At 27.2% G+C, this 17,460-nt stretch overlaps 1 protein-coding gene and 1 long non-coding RNA gene across 10 annotated transcripts in view; one reads left to right on the top strand and one right to left on the bottom strand.

The window, feature by feature from the left end:
- Nucleotides 1-17,460, bottom strand: part of LOC107441297 (ubiquitin conjugation factor E4 A) — a 45,906-nt gene that overhangs the window by 5,169 nt on the left and 23,277 nt on the right. For all 9 annotated transcript variants that reach the window (XM_087157362.1, XM_087157363.1, XM_087157370.1 and 6 more), the window contains exons 9-14: nucleotides 16,784-16,993; nucleotides 15,557-15,808; nucleotides 7,939-8,195; nucleotides 4,774-4,931; nucleotides 2,543-2,732; nucleotides 18-131 (exon numbers count right to left, since the gene is read on the bottom strand). In XM_087157362.1, the coding sequence (XP_087013488.1) occupies nucleotides 18-131; nucleotides 2,543-2,732; nucleotides 4,774-4,931; nucleotides 7,939-8,195; nucleotides 15,557-15,808; nucleotides 16,784-16,993 (1,181 nt within the window). The remainder of the gene's footprint in view (nucleotides 1-17; nucleotides 132-2,542; nucleotides 2,733-4,773; nucleotides 4,932-7,938; nucleotides 8,196-15,556; nucleotides 15,809-16,783; nucleotides 16,994-17,460) is intronic.
- On the top strand, nucleotides 8,494-9,713 carry LOC147815769 (uncharacterized). Its single transcript, XR_015431379.1, has 2 exons — nucleotides 8,494-8,636; nucleotides 9,630-9,713. It is a non-coding gene; the product is annotated as an uncharacterized LOC147815769 (long non-coding RNA).

The following is a 17,460-nucleotide window of genomic DNA, read 5'->3' as shown; positions in this document are numbered from 1 at the left end:
AAAGAAAAAAATCATACTGTTAAAGCTTCATCCAGTAGAAAAATGGCATCATTTATCAAAAGATTTATAAAATGTAAAAATAATGGAGGATGGGGAGATTCCATATTTTTCTCAGCTGTGTCAGCCAGCTCCTAAAAAAGTAACAATGCAAGTTCAAAAATCAAAGAAAATCATTGTCTACGATTTGTTAGTAATTTTAAAATAAAGATCATAAAGTTTTGTTTCTTTTTCAGTGAAAAATGCAAGAAGAAACTTATTGCTGGAAATTATGTAAGTCTTGGATAGATGGTATAATAGCAATGAGTTATACATCTTAGGTGTTAGTCCAAACATAGCGTTTGGGTTACTAAAGCTTCAAAAAATCGTAATGTATTTATCACAAAGCAAAGTAAAAAGCATGTAAACTTCATATACAAGAAATAAAAAAAGGTAAAATAAAAGGCCTAAATAACTTTAGCTTTAAAAAAAATTAATCTTGAATAGAAACTAATTCATTTCAGAGCTAAAATGTATTTTCATTTAATTTTTTAAATTTAACTAAGCATAAAAAATGTGAAATAAAACAAATAGACATCTATCTAAAACAAAAAAAAATTTCCAGAAAGAAACACCAAAGTTTATAACAGCAAATTAAAAAAACTAAATTACTATTATAAGTTATTTAAGTATATTTTATCTAAGTTTTCAATCCAGTAAATTAAGAATATTATAAGAATTTAAATCTACATGATTACCTTTTTCTTTAACACTAGATTGCCCAAAGAAGTCATTTTGACTGTTTTTTAATTTCAATTAAAAAAACAATGATGTATATAATGACACAATTTCTTAGGATTTTATGACTTTTTGTACAACATATAATTTTTTTATTGCTAATATTTACTAATAATTTGCTATATAACTGTAAATAATATAAAAAATTTATATAATTAATTTAAAAAAAATTTCTTTACGCATTATTTATTCTTTCACAATCCAGTCATTTTGACTGCTTTTGGGCAATATAGGTATACACTAAGTTTCAGTCTTTCTAGTGTTAAAAATTATTTTTCTCTTTTATCTTTTTCACCTCTTATTAAAAACAAAAAAATCATGGCGGAAACATTTAAAAACAGGTTTAGAAATAAGAATGATAGAGTTAGAATAAATTAATTTTTAAAAGAAATGTAAATTAGTGAAATTAATTTTAAATATTTATACCTAGGTAAAAGAAACAAATTGTTTTTATTCATTTAAAAAAAAACTACTTAGGTAGACTAAATTAATAATTTAGATAGAATAAATTTAACCATTTTTTAAAAAGACTTGTTTCTTGTGGGAGAACAACCCATTTTATATGGTTGATGACAAAAACTCAAATCTATATCTTGTCAAAACAGATATATTTCTCTCGGGTAACTTCATTGCAATTTTTAAGATTTACATAGGATAACATACATTTTATCAACAATTTACTCATCATTAAGTCAGCAAATTTTTTTAAAACCTAGATCTGAAAGCTAACGTTTATTTTTTGCATTTTTTAGACCATGGAGCACCATTCCAAAAACTTGGATGAAATAATTTTATTTTAACAGAACTATTTTTACATTTTTATGTTGGAAAATTAAGGGAGGAAAAGGCTAAGTAGATTGCATATTCTTGAACATATCAACAAAAGTTAAATTTTTTAAGGACAGTTTTTTGTTTAAACAGATCAGTACAAAGTTTAGAAAATTGTAAAATCTGACAAAAATAAGAAGAATCCTATGCCTGATTAATAGAATAAAACCTTGTTATAAAATTTAGACTAACTAATATGATAAAAAATTATTACAAATACAGTGACTTTTATCATAAAAAAAGGAAAGTGCGAGAATAGTTTTTGATTTTTACATAAATTATAACTCAGTCAAAATATTACAATTATTTCTGTCGATCTGCATTATATTGTAGTTTGTAACATGTTCTACCATCACATGTTGTACCGGCCATAAGGGAAAGGTTAAAATGTTCATCAACTAAATAGGAAATCTAAAACTGTTCGGTACAATACTTTTGAAAAAATGCGATGCATCACATCTTTTTAACTATTCCTTTTAATTTTGCACTATCTTTTATGTTTTGTAGAAAATCTCTGACCAGGAATTGTCAAAATGTATGCAACACAAACTTGAATTCAGGCATTAAAAAATTTAGAAAAGAAAGTTCCCAGAAAAACCTGTTTGCCTTAAACAATTATTGAGCACATCAGCTTTTTTAACTGACAATGACCAAAGAGCTTTGATTACAAGCAGAATAAAATCAACTATTAAATTTTTTTTTCTTTAAATAAATAAAAAGGTAGCTAAAAAAGCCTAAGATTAAATTTAGTTGTTAGAATTTATTCTTTTTCTTTTACAAAACTTGTTTGAAAAATTAAAAGTTATCGATGTAACAAAAAAGTTTTTTTGCAGAAGCTTTTGTTGAAATTAATGGAAAAATAAGAATAATTTTAAAAAATGAAATAATAAACTATAATTTAGATTTGTAACTAAATAAGAAAAAGTAAATAAACTCTTACCTTCATTTTCATCTTATGGACATCAAAATTCCACAAATAATCAAGAGCTATATACATAGGCCGTCTATACTGAAACTTTTGTTCAAAGGCAACACTATGACTCTCAATGCTTACAAAAACTTTCAATAATGTAGGAATCATTTCAGACACAAAATGATGAGAAGTGAACAACTTTTCACGATAAATACCACTGAAAGTGAATAAAGTAAAGCAATTGAGAACACAAGTTATGCTTTTATTTTAACATAATACAATTTTTCTTTAATTAGGCATTATTAGAGATTCTTCAATTACACAATTTTTTCTTTATATTGAATAAACACACACATATATATATATGCATGTACATATATGTATATATATATATATATATTTACATTGATGATTTTACAAATAGGGGAATATTTGGTGTATGTAACTTTATTAAAAAATCTGTAATATTTCCAAGGTTAGTCATAATATATTATGAGCAGAAGTTAAATGTTTTGTATTTTATTTTTCAATTTGTATTTATAACATGCATGTCAAAAAGAACATGATAATAACCGGGTCTAAGATGTTGATGACCTGAAATTTCTTTAAAAAAATACAAGGAAAGACTTTAAATACCAGCAAAAATAACCTTAAATGTCCTTTAAACTTTCCGAAAAATGTTTATATATTAGTTTTTTTGAAGTTATAAAATGTAACTAGTATTTTATGAAAAATAAAATAAATTTATAAATAAAATGATAACCTCAAAAAGATAAACAAGTTATTACTTTTTAGAGACAATTTCCAAGATTATCAGAATTGCATTGTATTATCAAACTTTTTAAAACTGCAAGAACAGATATTGCCTGAAAGCACATTTTAATATCAGGAACTTTGTTCAACATTAACACTTGTTACTGGAGCACGGTAAAAATAACAAGATTCACTAATGGAAATTTCTACTTCAAATATTTCTTTCTCTCAAGTTAAAATGACCGAAATTGGCTCCCAAAAAAATTTGGGAATCAATATTTTCTTCTATAACATACTGTAATTTAGTAGCAATAATACTAAAAGTGTTTCCTATAACTTTTATCAGAACTTCACATATGTTTTGTATAAGCAATGGATTGCCTGTGAAAAATTTTATTTCCTGTTCATAAGAAGACCCTAAATTGTCGAAGATTTAATTCTGAAATTTAACTTAATAAATGTAAATTCCACCCCAATTTTCTAATCAGAAAATAAAACTCAGGCGATTCCGATTTATAAAACTATTCATTAAGAAAAATCCATTAGGTTTGAAAGTTATTTAAAATGTTAATATTTTAATTATAATATTTTAATGTTTATGTTAAGATTATAATATATTAATTTAAACTCTGTTGAAATAAAATCTATGCAAAATCTACATTAATTCACAAAGAAAAATTACTTGACAAGTACTATGAAAAATATACTTAAAAGTTCACAAAATTTAATACAAAAAAGGAAAAAATAAAAAAAATTATTATCCATATTAATGCGTATTAAAAATATCGCGATTTTCCAAACTATGTCGAAATACATAGTGCAAAAATGCAATAAACAAATAGCTTGGATTTACAATAAAATCGACAAATAAAGCATGTCAAATGTGATTACTAATTACAGGATTCGAAATTCACGAGTTGCTATAATATCATATTAAAAAGATCAGAATTTTAAGAACCTCGTGAAAATCTGACAATAACCTCCTAAAACACCATCGAAAGGTCACTTGAGTAAATTATGAAATAAGACTCAAGTAAAGAGCTTCATAAGTAATTGCTAAAACTTGAAATACAGGCATCATAATTTTGTCAAATGAAAAATATTGGGATTTTTAAAACTTTGGAAATTCGTAGTGATAAACTCCAAAAAAATTATCGAAAAACTACATTGATTTAGATTTGGTGTGGCAAAAACTTAAATGTGTAATTAAAAATTTCAAATTTTTTGCTTTTTTTTTTTCAAAAAAAAAATTACAATAATAATTTTTTTATTATGTTCAAGTACTACCATAGGCCACACATCAACAGCTAGCGGGTAGCAGGTTGTGCACTCCCATACATATAGTGTATTATTTCTGATTCGTGCGCTGCCCTTGCAGGGTATCGCTACACAACTGATTACGTGGGTCATTTACCCTTTAAACAACACGCATAAAAGTTCTGTATCCCTGTAAAAATAAAATGGTAAATATAAACATTTTCTCTATCAGTTTAAAAAAGTACTACCTTGATAACAGAGTACTAGGTTCATTTTCATTAGAAGGCATCAAAGATTCCAGCATCTCAGCTAAATGAGCCCGTAAATGAGGATTTTTAACTCGTTCTGGACTACCCATAAAAATTAAAATCATAGTCATAAAGTGATCTAATTGTGGTCCAGCAAGCTAAAGAAGGGGGAAAAAATGAGAAATAATTAAAGACAGCATCACAGAAAGTTGTAAACAGAAATATTTCAGAAATTAGCTGCAAAAAAATTAGACAAAAGCTATAAAACTAAAATTTTCGAATACTAATTTGATTTTCAATGTAACGCAAAAGGAAAAAAAAAACTGAGACAAATCGTCAAAGTCTTAGTTGTCCTATATAAGGCTGCATATACATCAAGGGCTGAATTTTCACAAAAGTCTTAATAATTCAAATAAGAAAAGAAAGAGTATGCTTTATAACAAACTATTAACTGTTGCTATTTTGTATTTAGCACAATTTTTTTTCTTTTTCTTTATTAACTTGAAAATTTCTACTCAACACAGCTTAGCATTCCCCAGTGGCAGCCTGAAGTTCATCCAACTTCAGATCAATGGTTAGCAGCTTGCCTGGGAAGTTAAGTTATTGGTGCTTAATTCTGATCACATTTTCATCATAATGATATAGGTCTTGAAACTGTGAACCCTTAACCTCTGTGACTCATCTGACTGACAAATAGCTATTTCAGGAATGCTTTACTCTACTATTTTAGATTAAACAATGTTGTTAATTTATATGAAAAATAAGTTTGCACTGTAAGAGATGATAAAGCTTTTAACAATATCTAAAAATTATTTCTCATAATGAAATTAATGTGTTTTAAATACATTAGTAACTTAATAATTTTAGGAGCATTTTAAACAACTTCTAACAGATTAAAAGGTGTATAAAAGACTCTTTCCCTCAACTTTATAAATGAATATTATCAAAAATGCTGAAAACATAAGAAAAATCTTTAAATCAGTAAAATAAATTAGATATCTGTAAAAAAAACAATCTATAAATATGTATGCCTAAAAAAATAATTTCAATGTCTATTATTTTTATAAAGAATGAATAAAAAAAACTTTTTATAATGAATGAATAAAAAAATTTTTAATAATGAATGAATAAAAAAAATTTAGACTTTATTTGTGCATTTACAAATTACAAAATTATTGTAAAGAAATTATGAAAGCGTTTTAAACTTTTTATAGTCAAAATTATTATTTTTATTTATCATAGACATTACTCTTTTCTTTCATTCATAACCTTTTTAAAAACTATATACATGTGACAATAAAGAGCAAAATTAATGGTTTCCACAGGCGGGTTAAGTATACAAATTGTGATTTAAAAATTGTCTGCCAATCCCCACACTTCATTGCAAAATTGCGGCCTGTGCAATTCATTATTATTTTTGTAATAAACATTGAATTATTATAAACCAGGGTTGGGTTTTTGACGTCAAAAAGTGGTTTTTGACATGACAAGGGTATAATACTGGTTTAAACCGTCAAAAACCCGTCAAAAATGTCAAAAACTGAAGTTTGCCAAGAAAATATATAAACTTCAAAACTACCAACAGTTGCCATGCATTATATTGAAATTTAATTATACTATAGGTAATCAGCAGGTTTTAGAATATTTTTTAATTAAAATTAAGGTAAAATAACAGATTTAAAATCTCAGAAATTTATATTCAAATGCACGTGCAGAAAAATTTTGCACAAAAATTGTTTAAATATTTATATTTAAAAAAATTTTTTTCTTCTTTTTGATACTTAAGAAAATTAAAAGTTTATTATTATGCATTTTTGACATATAAGGAACATATAACTAATATTTATAAGGAACTTACAAGTTATGTTGTATAAATACAAACTTGATACAAGTGTATAAAAAAAAATTTTAATGTTATACCGAATATCTTTATTATCCAGTATGTTAATTTGAATTTAAAAGTAGTTATATTTATGAATAATGATAAATATAATTCATATTGTTTATTACATTTATTTATAATTATTACACTTATCATTTTAAAACAATTTTTATCTCTTAATTTTTTTTTCTCCACTTGTATTAAGAATACAAATAATGCATATCTTGAAAGCAAGAAGTAATAATTCAACATCTGAATATTTAGATATTCAACAAAACTATATCATATTCAGCAAAATGAAATTCACAAGTATTTGGATAAACTAAATTTTCAGCATAGTAAATGAATAGGCTGAATATACTGTAAATCGACACTAACTACTCTGTGTATTTAACAGAAAGCACTTAAATTTGTATTGTCTTATGTTAAAAAGATTATTAAGAAGATTTAAAAGAATATTAAGAAGATTTTTCTTTAAAAGAAGATGTCTAAAGTACAAAACTGCTAATGTTTATTTTTAAAAATGTCTAATTTTTAGTATAATCTATACTATACACTAAATTTGGTTATAAATAAATTTCTTAATAATATCACTGCAGGTTTTCAATAACACATGAAAATGAATATACATAATATTACAAAAGATGTGAGTTTTCAAAAGTACAAGATTTTGGTTACTATTCAAAATATAAGTGTTTCTTCAAAATTTAAAATTTATTTTTTCTAGAACATATTTAGAAACACTATCCTTTAAAAAATATATAAATTTTATGTATTAATTAAATTTCACATATGAATATAGGTTTTTGACATTTTCGACAGTGAGGTTTTTGACGTGACGGTTTAAACCATGGTTTAAACTGTCAAAAACTGTCACATGTCAAAAACCTGCCAACCCTGTTATAAACGCTTTATAATACTCTGAAACTTACTCCTGCCTGCTTCTTAAAGTTTTCTTCATTTTAGGAATTAACCTCGTAATGTTTATCAAATTTCGAGAAAAGTTTCAAAAGAAATGTTTTGTGCTTACATAATTAATAAACAGTTTTTGTAATTGCTCAAAATTTTCAATTTCTAAAAAAGTGGCCAGTTCTACAATTGACTAGTAGCAAAATTACTTAAATTTGCCATTTACCCGACAGTGTTTACATTTAAAATTGCAAGTTACATAAGTAAATAAATAATTTTATTTGCTTAATAAGCGAAATATATGAATATACTGGGGGGGGGGGAATAAAACAGAATAACATTAAATTTAAAAGGAAAATAATATATCAACTCACCTCAAAATTTTTGGAACTAAACCTTTTCAAAAATATTGTGCCATCAATTATATTTTCAATGACAAACTCAGGAACATAGGATAAATTGCATGATGTTTCATCGACAGGAGGAAACTTCATGGTTTTATACACACTCAGTTCTTCACTCGTAGCAACATTTACCAACCATGTAGCAGTAGAAAGATGAAACTTCAACATTAAATCTAAAGTTTCTGGCACTAGCAATGCTGTGCGATAGGTTAGAAACTTTGTCATGCCTAAAAATATAACAAAATCAGAATTACCTTTACCTTTACTCAATTCAAACAGCATTAGACAAATTTAAAAGTTTATTAAGGGAGTAAGAAAGTTTTTAATGAAAAAGAATGCTGCTTATTAAAGATTATCATTCAGAGAAATTAAAAATTTTAAGAAAATTAAACTAAATAGAAAAAGCATAAAGGTGATTATTCTTGGAAATGAGCTGGCTGATGAAGCAGCATGGGCTGGCTCTAGTGCGACTTTTCGGGGCCCTGATCAACACCTACTAGAAGGTCAAGGCCTGCTGGCTGAGCGATTTCAACCCCGTGACGTCACGATCAGAAGGTAGCGTCTGTAGGCGGGTAGCTCCTCGGTGAGAACGCCATTCCTGGACGTAAACGTTATTACTTTACTATGAATGTTGTCAACATATAAAGTTTGATTAAAGAGATATCGAAGTAAGTAAAAGATGCTATTTTTATTTTACTAAAGTGTTATGTTTGATAACAATATATTTATCTCTAATATGTTGTAAATTAAGTTTGAATTCAGATTGAAACTACGTATTTAATTTAACTTTAATTGTTGTTATGTTGTGACTCGTTATTTGAGTCTCTAATGTATTTATACGTGTTACCTGATCTAATTGCATTTGAATTATGAAATAACTTAATTTAGTATTCAAATATAAAATTACAAAAGCATTCGATTGTGTTTTTTATTCATACTTCATGAGCTAAAGCATCTTAAATGAAACTAAGCGATTGAAATGGACTTAGAAATTGTTAGTACAATATTTATTGTGCTTCTGCTCAAGATTTTAAATAGCCCTAGAATTGTGATATATCTTAATTTATAAATTATACATTGCAGTATGTTTGAATTATAGATTTATAGAATGCATATTAAAATATATTAATTTTAGTAATTAAATTTAAACACATTTTAGTAAAAAGTACCAGATATGTTTAGCTTATGAATATTGATAGAATTTACATTTGTTGATATTTAGCTACTAAATCTAATATGCCTGAGAAGAATTTTAATATAGAAGAATTTCTAAATGTACCAATATTTGGGGATAAAAATATTAGTTTTTAATACTATATCAAGGTTTGGTGTCATTGTTTACTAATAGTTCTTGCGTGCTGTTAAAATACTTTTAGAAGAAGTATTTGGAATCAAGAAAATTTTAGTAAATAAATTATTTCATTGAACGCTTATTTTAGAGATTGTTAACTATATGTAGCAGAACTTCATTTATGTTAACCAAAACTTAAGAAAATTTATTTAAGAATTCGAATAACTAAGAAAAAAATTTTTACATATTTTTTGGGAAGTAAAACAATTTTTTTTTTGATTTTCATTATTCCAATGACAAATTAAGGTAGATGTTGATAAATTAATATTTTAGTTTCAGCCATGAGTCTTAATGTCTGTTTATTTTTCAGGCATCAAGCATGGTTTTAAGTTTGTTGCTTTATCTTGTGCCCAGGGAACTATGATGATAATCTTAAAAAGTCAGTATCTTGGTTTCTACAAGACACACAGCTGCAGCTATTGTTATGTGATTCATTTATGCAAAAAATATTTATAATTTGTTTTTAACTAAGAATATTTGCTTAAATTTCTAAAGATTTATTGTAATGTTTAAATTAACAAGGATTATCACTTTTGCTTTCCAAAAGTAGATTGTTTTTCATCACCCCTTTTAAAAATAAATATATAATTATTATTGTTTATTGTAAAATGATTAATTACGTCAAGACTTTTAAAAATAAATATTTAATTATTATCATAAATTGTAAAATAAATAATAGGAAGGTCATAGGAATTAAAAGCTTCAATTTAATCTAAAATGTTTAAAAGTTTTAAAACTGCATTGTAAATAATAGTCTTTTTTTTCATGAACTTCTTGTTTACTTTTAAAACTTAACTTAGTTTTAATTATTGGGTGATGTAAGGCAACTACTTGCATTATTTACATTATATTTTGTGGTACATCTCATAAGAAAACTACAATTTTGTTTTCGCTAGTATATATTTCTTATCATCCTCTAAATATAGTTCAAAGTTCCATAAGTACGAGATATTTGTGTTTTTTTTTTTTTTTCGAAAAGGAAAATTTAGTTGACAATTTATTTAACTCCAGATTTAATTTAAAGTATAGAATGGTATTTAAAAAGTAAGTGGAATATTTTAGATTATGTATAGAAATTTCTGCATTTCATTCAATATTTTATTTAATTTACTATCCTTTTTCATTTTCTTCCTTCGAATAAACAACAAGTTTTTAAAATATGTTGTTACCAGAGCAAAAGTGTCGGGTAATTTGAATGGTTCATATATGATAAAGTATTTAATAACTACTATACAATCATTAGTAATTTACTGTTATATTTTTACATGTATATTAACAGTTTTATCAACTATCAGCATTTTCAAAAAAGATAGTTTCATTAACATGGACGGTAAAATACAGTATGTAATCAAATATTTTGAATTATCCATGAAATTTTTTTAGCCAATTTTTGTTTGCCTTCTGGGGTTATGTTTTAAAATAAAATGTAGGGCTATACAGCCTGCTGTACAATCATTAGTAATTTATTGTTTTGCTTTTACAGTATATTAACAGTTTTATCAACTGTCAGCATTTTCGTAAAAGATTGTTTCATTAGCATACACGGTAAAATACAGTATGTAAGCAGATATTTTGAATTATCCATGAATTTTTTTTACCAAATTTTTGATTGCTTTCTGGGGTTATATTTTAAAATAAAATGCTTGGAAATTCGGTCATTTAAAAATATATGACATTTGCCATATATTTTCTTCAGAAGTATAGATACTGGTGATAATCTTGAAATTGCAAGTAATGATATAATTTAATAAGTAAAAATTTCATTCATTATTTATATTGGTGTACTTTTTATGCTCCTGTTATTTTATTAAGGGAAGAGATTAATAGATAATGGTCAGTATATAAATTTGATGTATTATGGTAGAGTTTTCTAGATATTTTGCTGTCTTGTATGTCGAGATGGTATACTGGGAATTTTAGTCAGAAAAAATTTACAGTCTTGACCTTTTTCCCAATTTGCACCCATGACTATAATGAAATTATATTGATAAAGTAAAATGTTAGGATATTTGGTCATTTAAAAATATATGACAATTACAGTATGTTTTCTTCAGAAGTGTGGTAATCTTGAAATCGCAAGTAATGATATAATTTAATAAGTAAAAATTGCTTTCATTATTTATACTGGTGTACTTTTTATGTTTCTGTTATTTTATTAAAGGAAGAGGTTGACAAATATTTTTTGTTCAGTATATAAATTGGATATATTATGGTAAAGCTTTCTAGATATTTTGCATATGTCTTGTATGTCGAGGTGGTAAGTTGGAAATTTTATTCAGAAAAAAATTTCAATCTTGGCTTTTTTCCTCAACTTGCAAGCATGATTATAATGAAATTATATTAATAAAATAAAAAATTTTCAAGGTTCCAAATTTTTGTTTGCCATATGGCGTTATGTTTTAAAATAAAATGTTTGGAAATTTGGTCATTTAAAAATATATGACAATTACAATGTTTTCTTCAGAAGTATAGTAATCTTGAAATTGCAAGTAATGATATAATAATTGATATATGTTTGAAAATAAAATTTTTAAAAATTTTATTTGCTTTTGTATACATATTTTCTCTTCACTGATTTAAATAAAGATTTTGTTCTATATATATGTTTGTGTCATTATTTTAAAGCATACTTATACTTTATGATAAAATTAATCTTCATATACTTAATTACCTCATTCATAATGTTCTAGTCTATATCATCAAAGTAATGATTCAGCTTATTTAATAACTCACATAAAATCATTTTTAACACATGTATGTAAAACAGAAGAACATAGAAAGAAATTAGACCGACAGATGCTAATTTGTCAATTTACTGCAGTAAGTAAAAAAATTTCAGAATAATTATATAAATTGGCTATAAATATTTCAAAGGTTTATAAAGGATAAACATTTGCTTTTATTTTCTTAAGTGTTCTTTTCAATAACATTTTGTTTCCATCAATGAATGTTAAGTAATAATTTTCAATTCTTAGGAAAATATTTTTATTTTTAATCAATTGATATTTATTTAATATGATTGACTACTCTTAAAATAGTTTAAAATAGAAATTTATTCGTAAAAAAAGGTTTGGATTAAATCTTATGAAAGTAATCCAAAAAAATTTTTAAAAACTAATCTAAGATTTATTACTGAGTTAATTTATTTATTTTTCATCATGATTTTTTCCGTCTTTTGGCTCATTTTAAATTTATTATTTTAAGGCAAGGATTATATATACACAATTATTTAGATCATAAAAAATTTTGATTCTTATTTTTAACTTATAAAAATGAAAGAAAAAACAATAAATCGAATAAAACTAATAAGGAATCGACTATCCTCATATCTTCACAACCTCCTCTGATCACTTTGAAGGTAGAAAACAGCAACGCTCTTTTCTGCCTTCTGATCGTGACGTCACAAACAAGCTCCCAGGCCTTCTACTCTAGGTGGTTGTGCCCTGATACAGCCTTGGGAATCTGTCCCACATCATTCAGAGCATCTATATTCAAGCTCTAAGGAAAAATTGCTCACGAGCAATGGCGCAACTCGAATGGTCAGAGACAAGCTAAAGAGCTGAATCATGACTGTCCTAGTGTACGTCAAAAAGAGCTCCTTAAACGAAACAGGAACAGTTTGAGGAAGATGGACACTGCACCCTCACTTCTCACTGGACACTGCACCCTCAGAAGACACCTATACACAATGGGTACTGAATCTGATTTCTCTCTGTCGAGGTTGACATCTTGAAGAGGAGACTTCACGACGTATACTTTGTGATTATGAGGTCAATTCTGCTCAAAGATTTGAGCATTTAGGGGCAACATTGCATTAAAGCCTGGGAACTGCAAGACATTCCTGTCACGTGTTTTGGGAACTTCATTTCAGCTATAAAGCTTTCTTGTTAATCATGATTTAGGGTTTGGGTACAATAGACCTTTGGTCGATGTGCCCTGCTCTTTGTAGCTACCCAACATTTAAGTCAAAGTCTAAGGTATTTATAAAAAGAACTAAGCAACAAATTTGAAAGAATTTATACTCCCTAAATTTATAATATTAGTAAGTTGTAAAGAAAATGCTGTAAAGCTATCAGAACATGAAAAAAAAGGCTAAGCCATAGCATTTGCACTGGAAAGCTTACAAGTTTTACATTTTAAATGAAACTTATTCATTTGTCAAAGGGATAGTACGTAAGTATCCAAAATATTATCAGGACAACTACAAACCCTCCGATAAATATTCAGGGTTCCCACTCTATGATGAGATTGAAATTCAAGGACTTTCCAGGACTTTTCAAGGACCTCAACAAAATTTTCAAGGACCTTAATCTAAGACCAATTTTAAAAATTATTCTCTTCTATTTTACTAGAAGCAACAATGCTTGTTGTGGCAATAATTAATTTCAAATATAATACCTAAATGCTTTGCCTATATAGAGAGAAGAGAGTATATGTATTATGGACTAAAATTTATATTTTTTTAAAAACAACCCTACTGATTTTACATATTAATTCACAAAATCATTTTCAGCACAATCTATAACTAATGGTAATGAGGTGTTAATGGTGAAATCCTTTAATCCTGTGTATTTCCATGTGAAGGCTGCATGAAAGACAGAGCTAAATCTTAGGCATTCCATATTCCATGACTATTCCATAATCCCCTCCTCTCCTCTATTAAACATCGTTTCTGAAATTATTCATCCATAATTTACACAACCTTCTCTAAATGTTATGCAGCAACAATTCTTTCTGAAAATAAAAATTAGAAGGAACATATCCCATTTTCACCATGTTTAAAAGCATTATTCGTTATGTGTAATCCACAACTGCCAATGAATATGACCTGGTGGGAATATTTCTCTTTTAATTCACACTGAAGCTTCTAATAGAATTTCCAATTGACATAGGGTCCATCCATGGATAATTGAAGTATTTTAGAGAGCTTTTTAACCATCATCCATGCATTTGTAAAAAGAGGACAAAATATTTTCTGCAGTTCCATGACCCATAAATTGGGAGGTAAGATACTTAGTGCAAACTTTATTATCAATTCCTTACCATAATGTCCCTCTGCTTAGATTGTAGAGACTGATTTAACGTCTCATCAAAGAGTACAGTGTAGCAATCAACATTCTTCAGCTCATTTATAAGAATCCCTTTGAAGTATAGTGCCAATCCAAAGGAGCCCAAATAGGCTCACTTTGTGGCACTACAAAAAAATTGTCTCGCTATACAGCTATCAGCAAACATTTTGGAGAACAATTTACTAATCCCTTCACAGGAGTTACATGAATAATTACTAGTGATGCACTTCAGACTCCAGAGAATTTCAGCATCAAGCACATTCCTTTTGACCAGATAAGAAGACAATGTTACCTCGGCCACTAGTTTCTGTTTCACATGCGGCACACGATGTTGAAGGAGTATTTACACCAGATTAATTAGATGTTGATGTCTTTGGAAAAAGAGAACTCAGGGCATGAGACTGCCTTTTTGTTTCACCTTTCTTTGATGCGTGATTTCAGAGCAGATTCTTCCATTTTCGCGATATCGATCTCCTTCATGCATAATCGGCACTTGGCTCTGAACTTTTTTCCGGGCATCGATAAAATCCATTCTTTATAAGCTTGATTATCCATCCATTGGGGATTAAAATAGCACTTCCCAGGCATAACTAGTCTAAACTACATCACACAAATGCGAAGCCAGGCCTTTGCGAATACGCTTTACAATAAAGTTTTGAAATGACGCAAACGTAAGGACAAGTGCGGATGGTAAAACGGGAAATTTATTGAAAACTACAAGGTACATATTGTTACGAAATTCGAGAGTATTCCAGTTTTGATAAGAAAAAAGATCTAAGCATATGCGACAGAAGATGAAGTGGAGTCTCGCCCCGAACGCATTGATTGTCTGCTGTGCTCCGCGCGCTTGGCAGACACCAAGACGCTAGGCCCGATTAGAAACGGTGGCGTTAAAAACCACGTGATAGAGCTCGGGAACAAAACAGAAAGAACGATAAAGATCCGCGGGTGTTTTATAAAAAGGGCCGCCGGCAGTATTGGACAAATTCAAGGACCTATCAAGTTTCTCAAGGACCTAAGACGTTTTTCAAGCACTTTCAAGGACCTAAATTTAGCAAAAAAAATTCAAGGACTTTCAAGGACTCTCAAGGACCGTGGGAACCCTGATATTTCAATACGAATGGCAACTAAATAAAATCCTTAATATAACAAAAGTAAAAATATTTACCCTTTTCCATATTTTCTTTGATTCTTTGAACTATTTCAGAAGATTCTCCTCCTTGTGATCGGGCTTCTTCATAAAGTCTTTGAGTTCTCACTAATTCCTGATTTAATTTCAGAATTCTATCATACACAACATGAAATCCAATCCAAAAAGCATAGTGGGTGGCAAAAAATATTTCAGATATAAAATTGTATTTCACATCTTCTACAGTCATAGGTTCATCTCTGGGTAAGAGGCAGGTTTCAGATGAGATGCCTTAAGGTGAAAAAACAGAGTTAATGCTTTAAGAGAATGCAAATATTTTAAAAGTATTCATACATGAATTTGGCATAAAATTATCTGTTAATGAATACTCAATTACATAAGTGGGAAAATGTTTATTGTAATGATTTCTTACTTTCCTGATCGTTTTATAACAAGAAAAATCTTTCAAAATGCCCAAGTTTCAAAAGGGAATTTATATGCTACTTGCTGAAGATATTAGTTATCTAAAATTGTAGTAGTTAAACTGATAATTAAAGTAAAATTTTTACTTAAATTTCTTTTTTTTTTTTAATTCTCAAGAATATTGCTGTATCATCATAAAGCTGTTTATGTACAAGTTGTTACAGCACTAATAAAATAAACTTCATAAGGATAAAACAAACACATTTTCCCATGGAATGGCAAGTTATATTATGGAAATACAAAAGGCAACTGCTATAAAGGGCAACAAAATAAAATTTAAAAATCAGTAAATAAAGTGTACAAAACTGCAATAATAATAATTGCTTTTTTTTTCTAATATGCATATCAACATAATTTTTATCGTTAAAATACAAAATTTCAAATAAGTCTCTGGTAATTTCCAAGATATAATCATCTACAATAATGTAATTTCATAACTTCTACTATTTAAAAAAAAAAATAAAAATAAAATTCAAAATATTTGCTTAATTAATTTACTGCAAATTTCATGTTAAGAGGCATGCAATAAAAATTTTTATTATTTCTTCTGTATATTTTAGTTTTTACAATTTCCTTTTACTTAATTCACTTATAAAGGATTCTGCACAGTAGACTTTTACTATCTCGTCTTTGATTTACATCCATTTTGTTTTGATTGTTTGTTGTACATCCATCTTTCATATCTAATTTGAAAAACTAAAATAACTCATTGGTGAATTTCGGAATATGTTTAAAATACTCTGCAAAAGATAATAAATAAGCATCTCCCAAAATAAAACTCACTTTTAATGTGAACACCATTTTTATTGGAATCAGTTGATACTGGTGCAGAACAATAGGAAGGACTTATTTTGAATAATTTTGGATGACATGGCTCAGTAAATGGTTTACATAATTGTAGCAGCACAGCTGTTAGATTAATCATGAAACCATCAGATGCATGAAGAGAAGCATATACTTCAGGTAGTTGACTATTCCATATTTTGGCACGTCCTATGAAAATAGAAGTTAGAATAATGAAGTTCTTAGTAAAATAAATATTTTTAAAAAAAGTAACTTTTTTTTTTCAAATACTTACTGTTTTAGACAAAGTGTGTATTTAATACAATATTAATTTCTTTGTTTTAATTAATAAGAATAAAAACAAAATAAAATTTGTAATATTCATAGTTTCTCAATCTACTACAACGAAGTAAATGCTTTGTTATTCACAAAATTTACAAAGAGTTTGGACTTATTCAAACTACTAAGAAATTGATGTAGTTAGACTAAAATGTTTGCTTGCCAACAATTTCACAAAAAATATGCATAGTTTTTAAATTTTAACAGATGTGATATAAAGAGCATTATAGTGACTGCATCCATAAAAGAATGTAGGAAAAACTGAAGCATACTTATTATAAAGTAATAATAATTTTAACTTAAAATAACGTTACCATTATGTTTCCATGGTTCTAATA

Source organism: Parasteatoda tepidariorum, chromosome 2, assembly GCF_982258835.1.
Source record: "Parasteatoda tepidariorum strain Cologne lab strain chromosome 2, Ptep-v5.0, whole genome shotgun sequence".
Lineage (NCBI taxonomy): Eukaryota > Metazoa > Arthropoda > Arachnida > Araneae > Theridiidae > Parasteatoda > Parasteatoda tepidariorum.
This window is presented reverse-complemented; position numbering and strand designations above follow the sequence as displayed.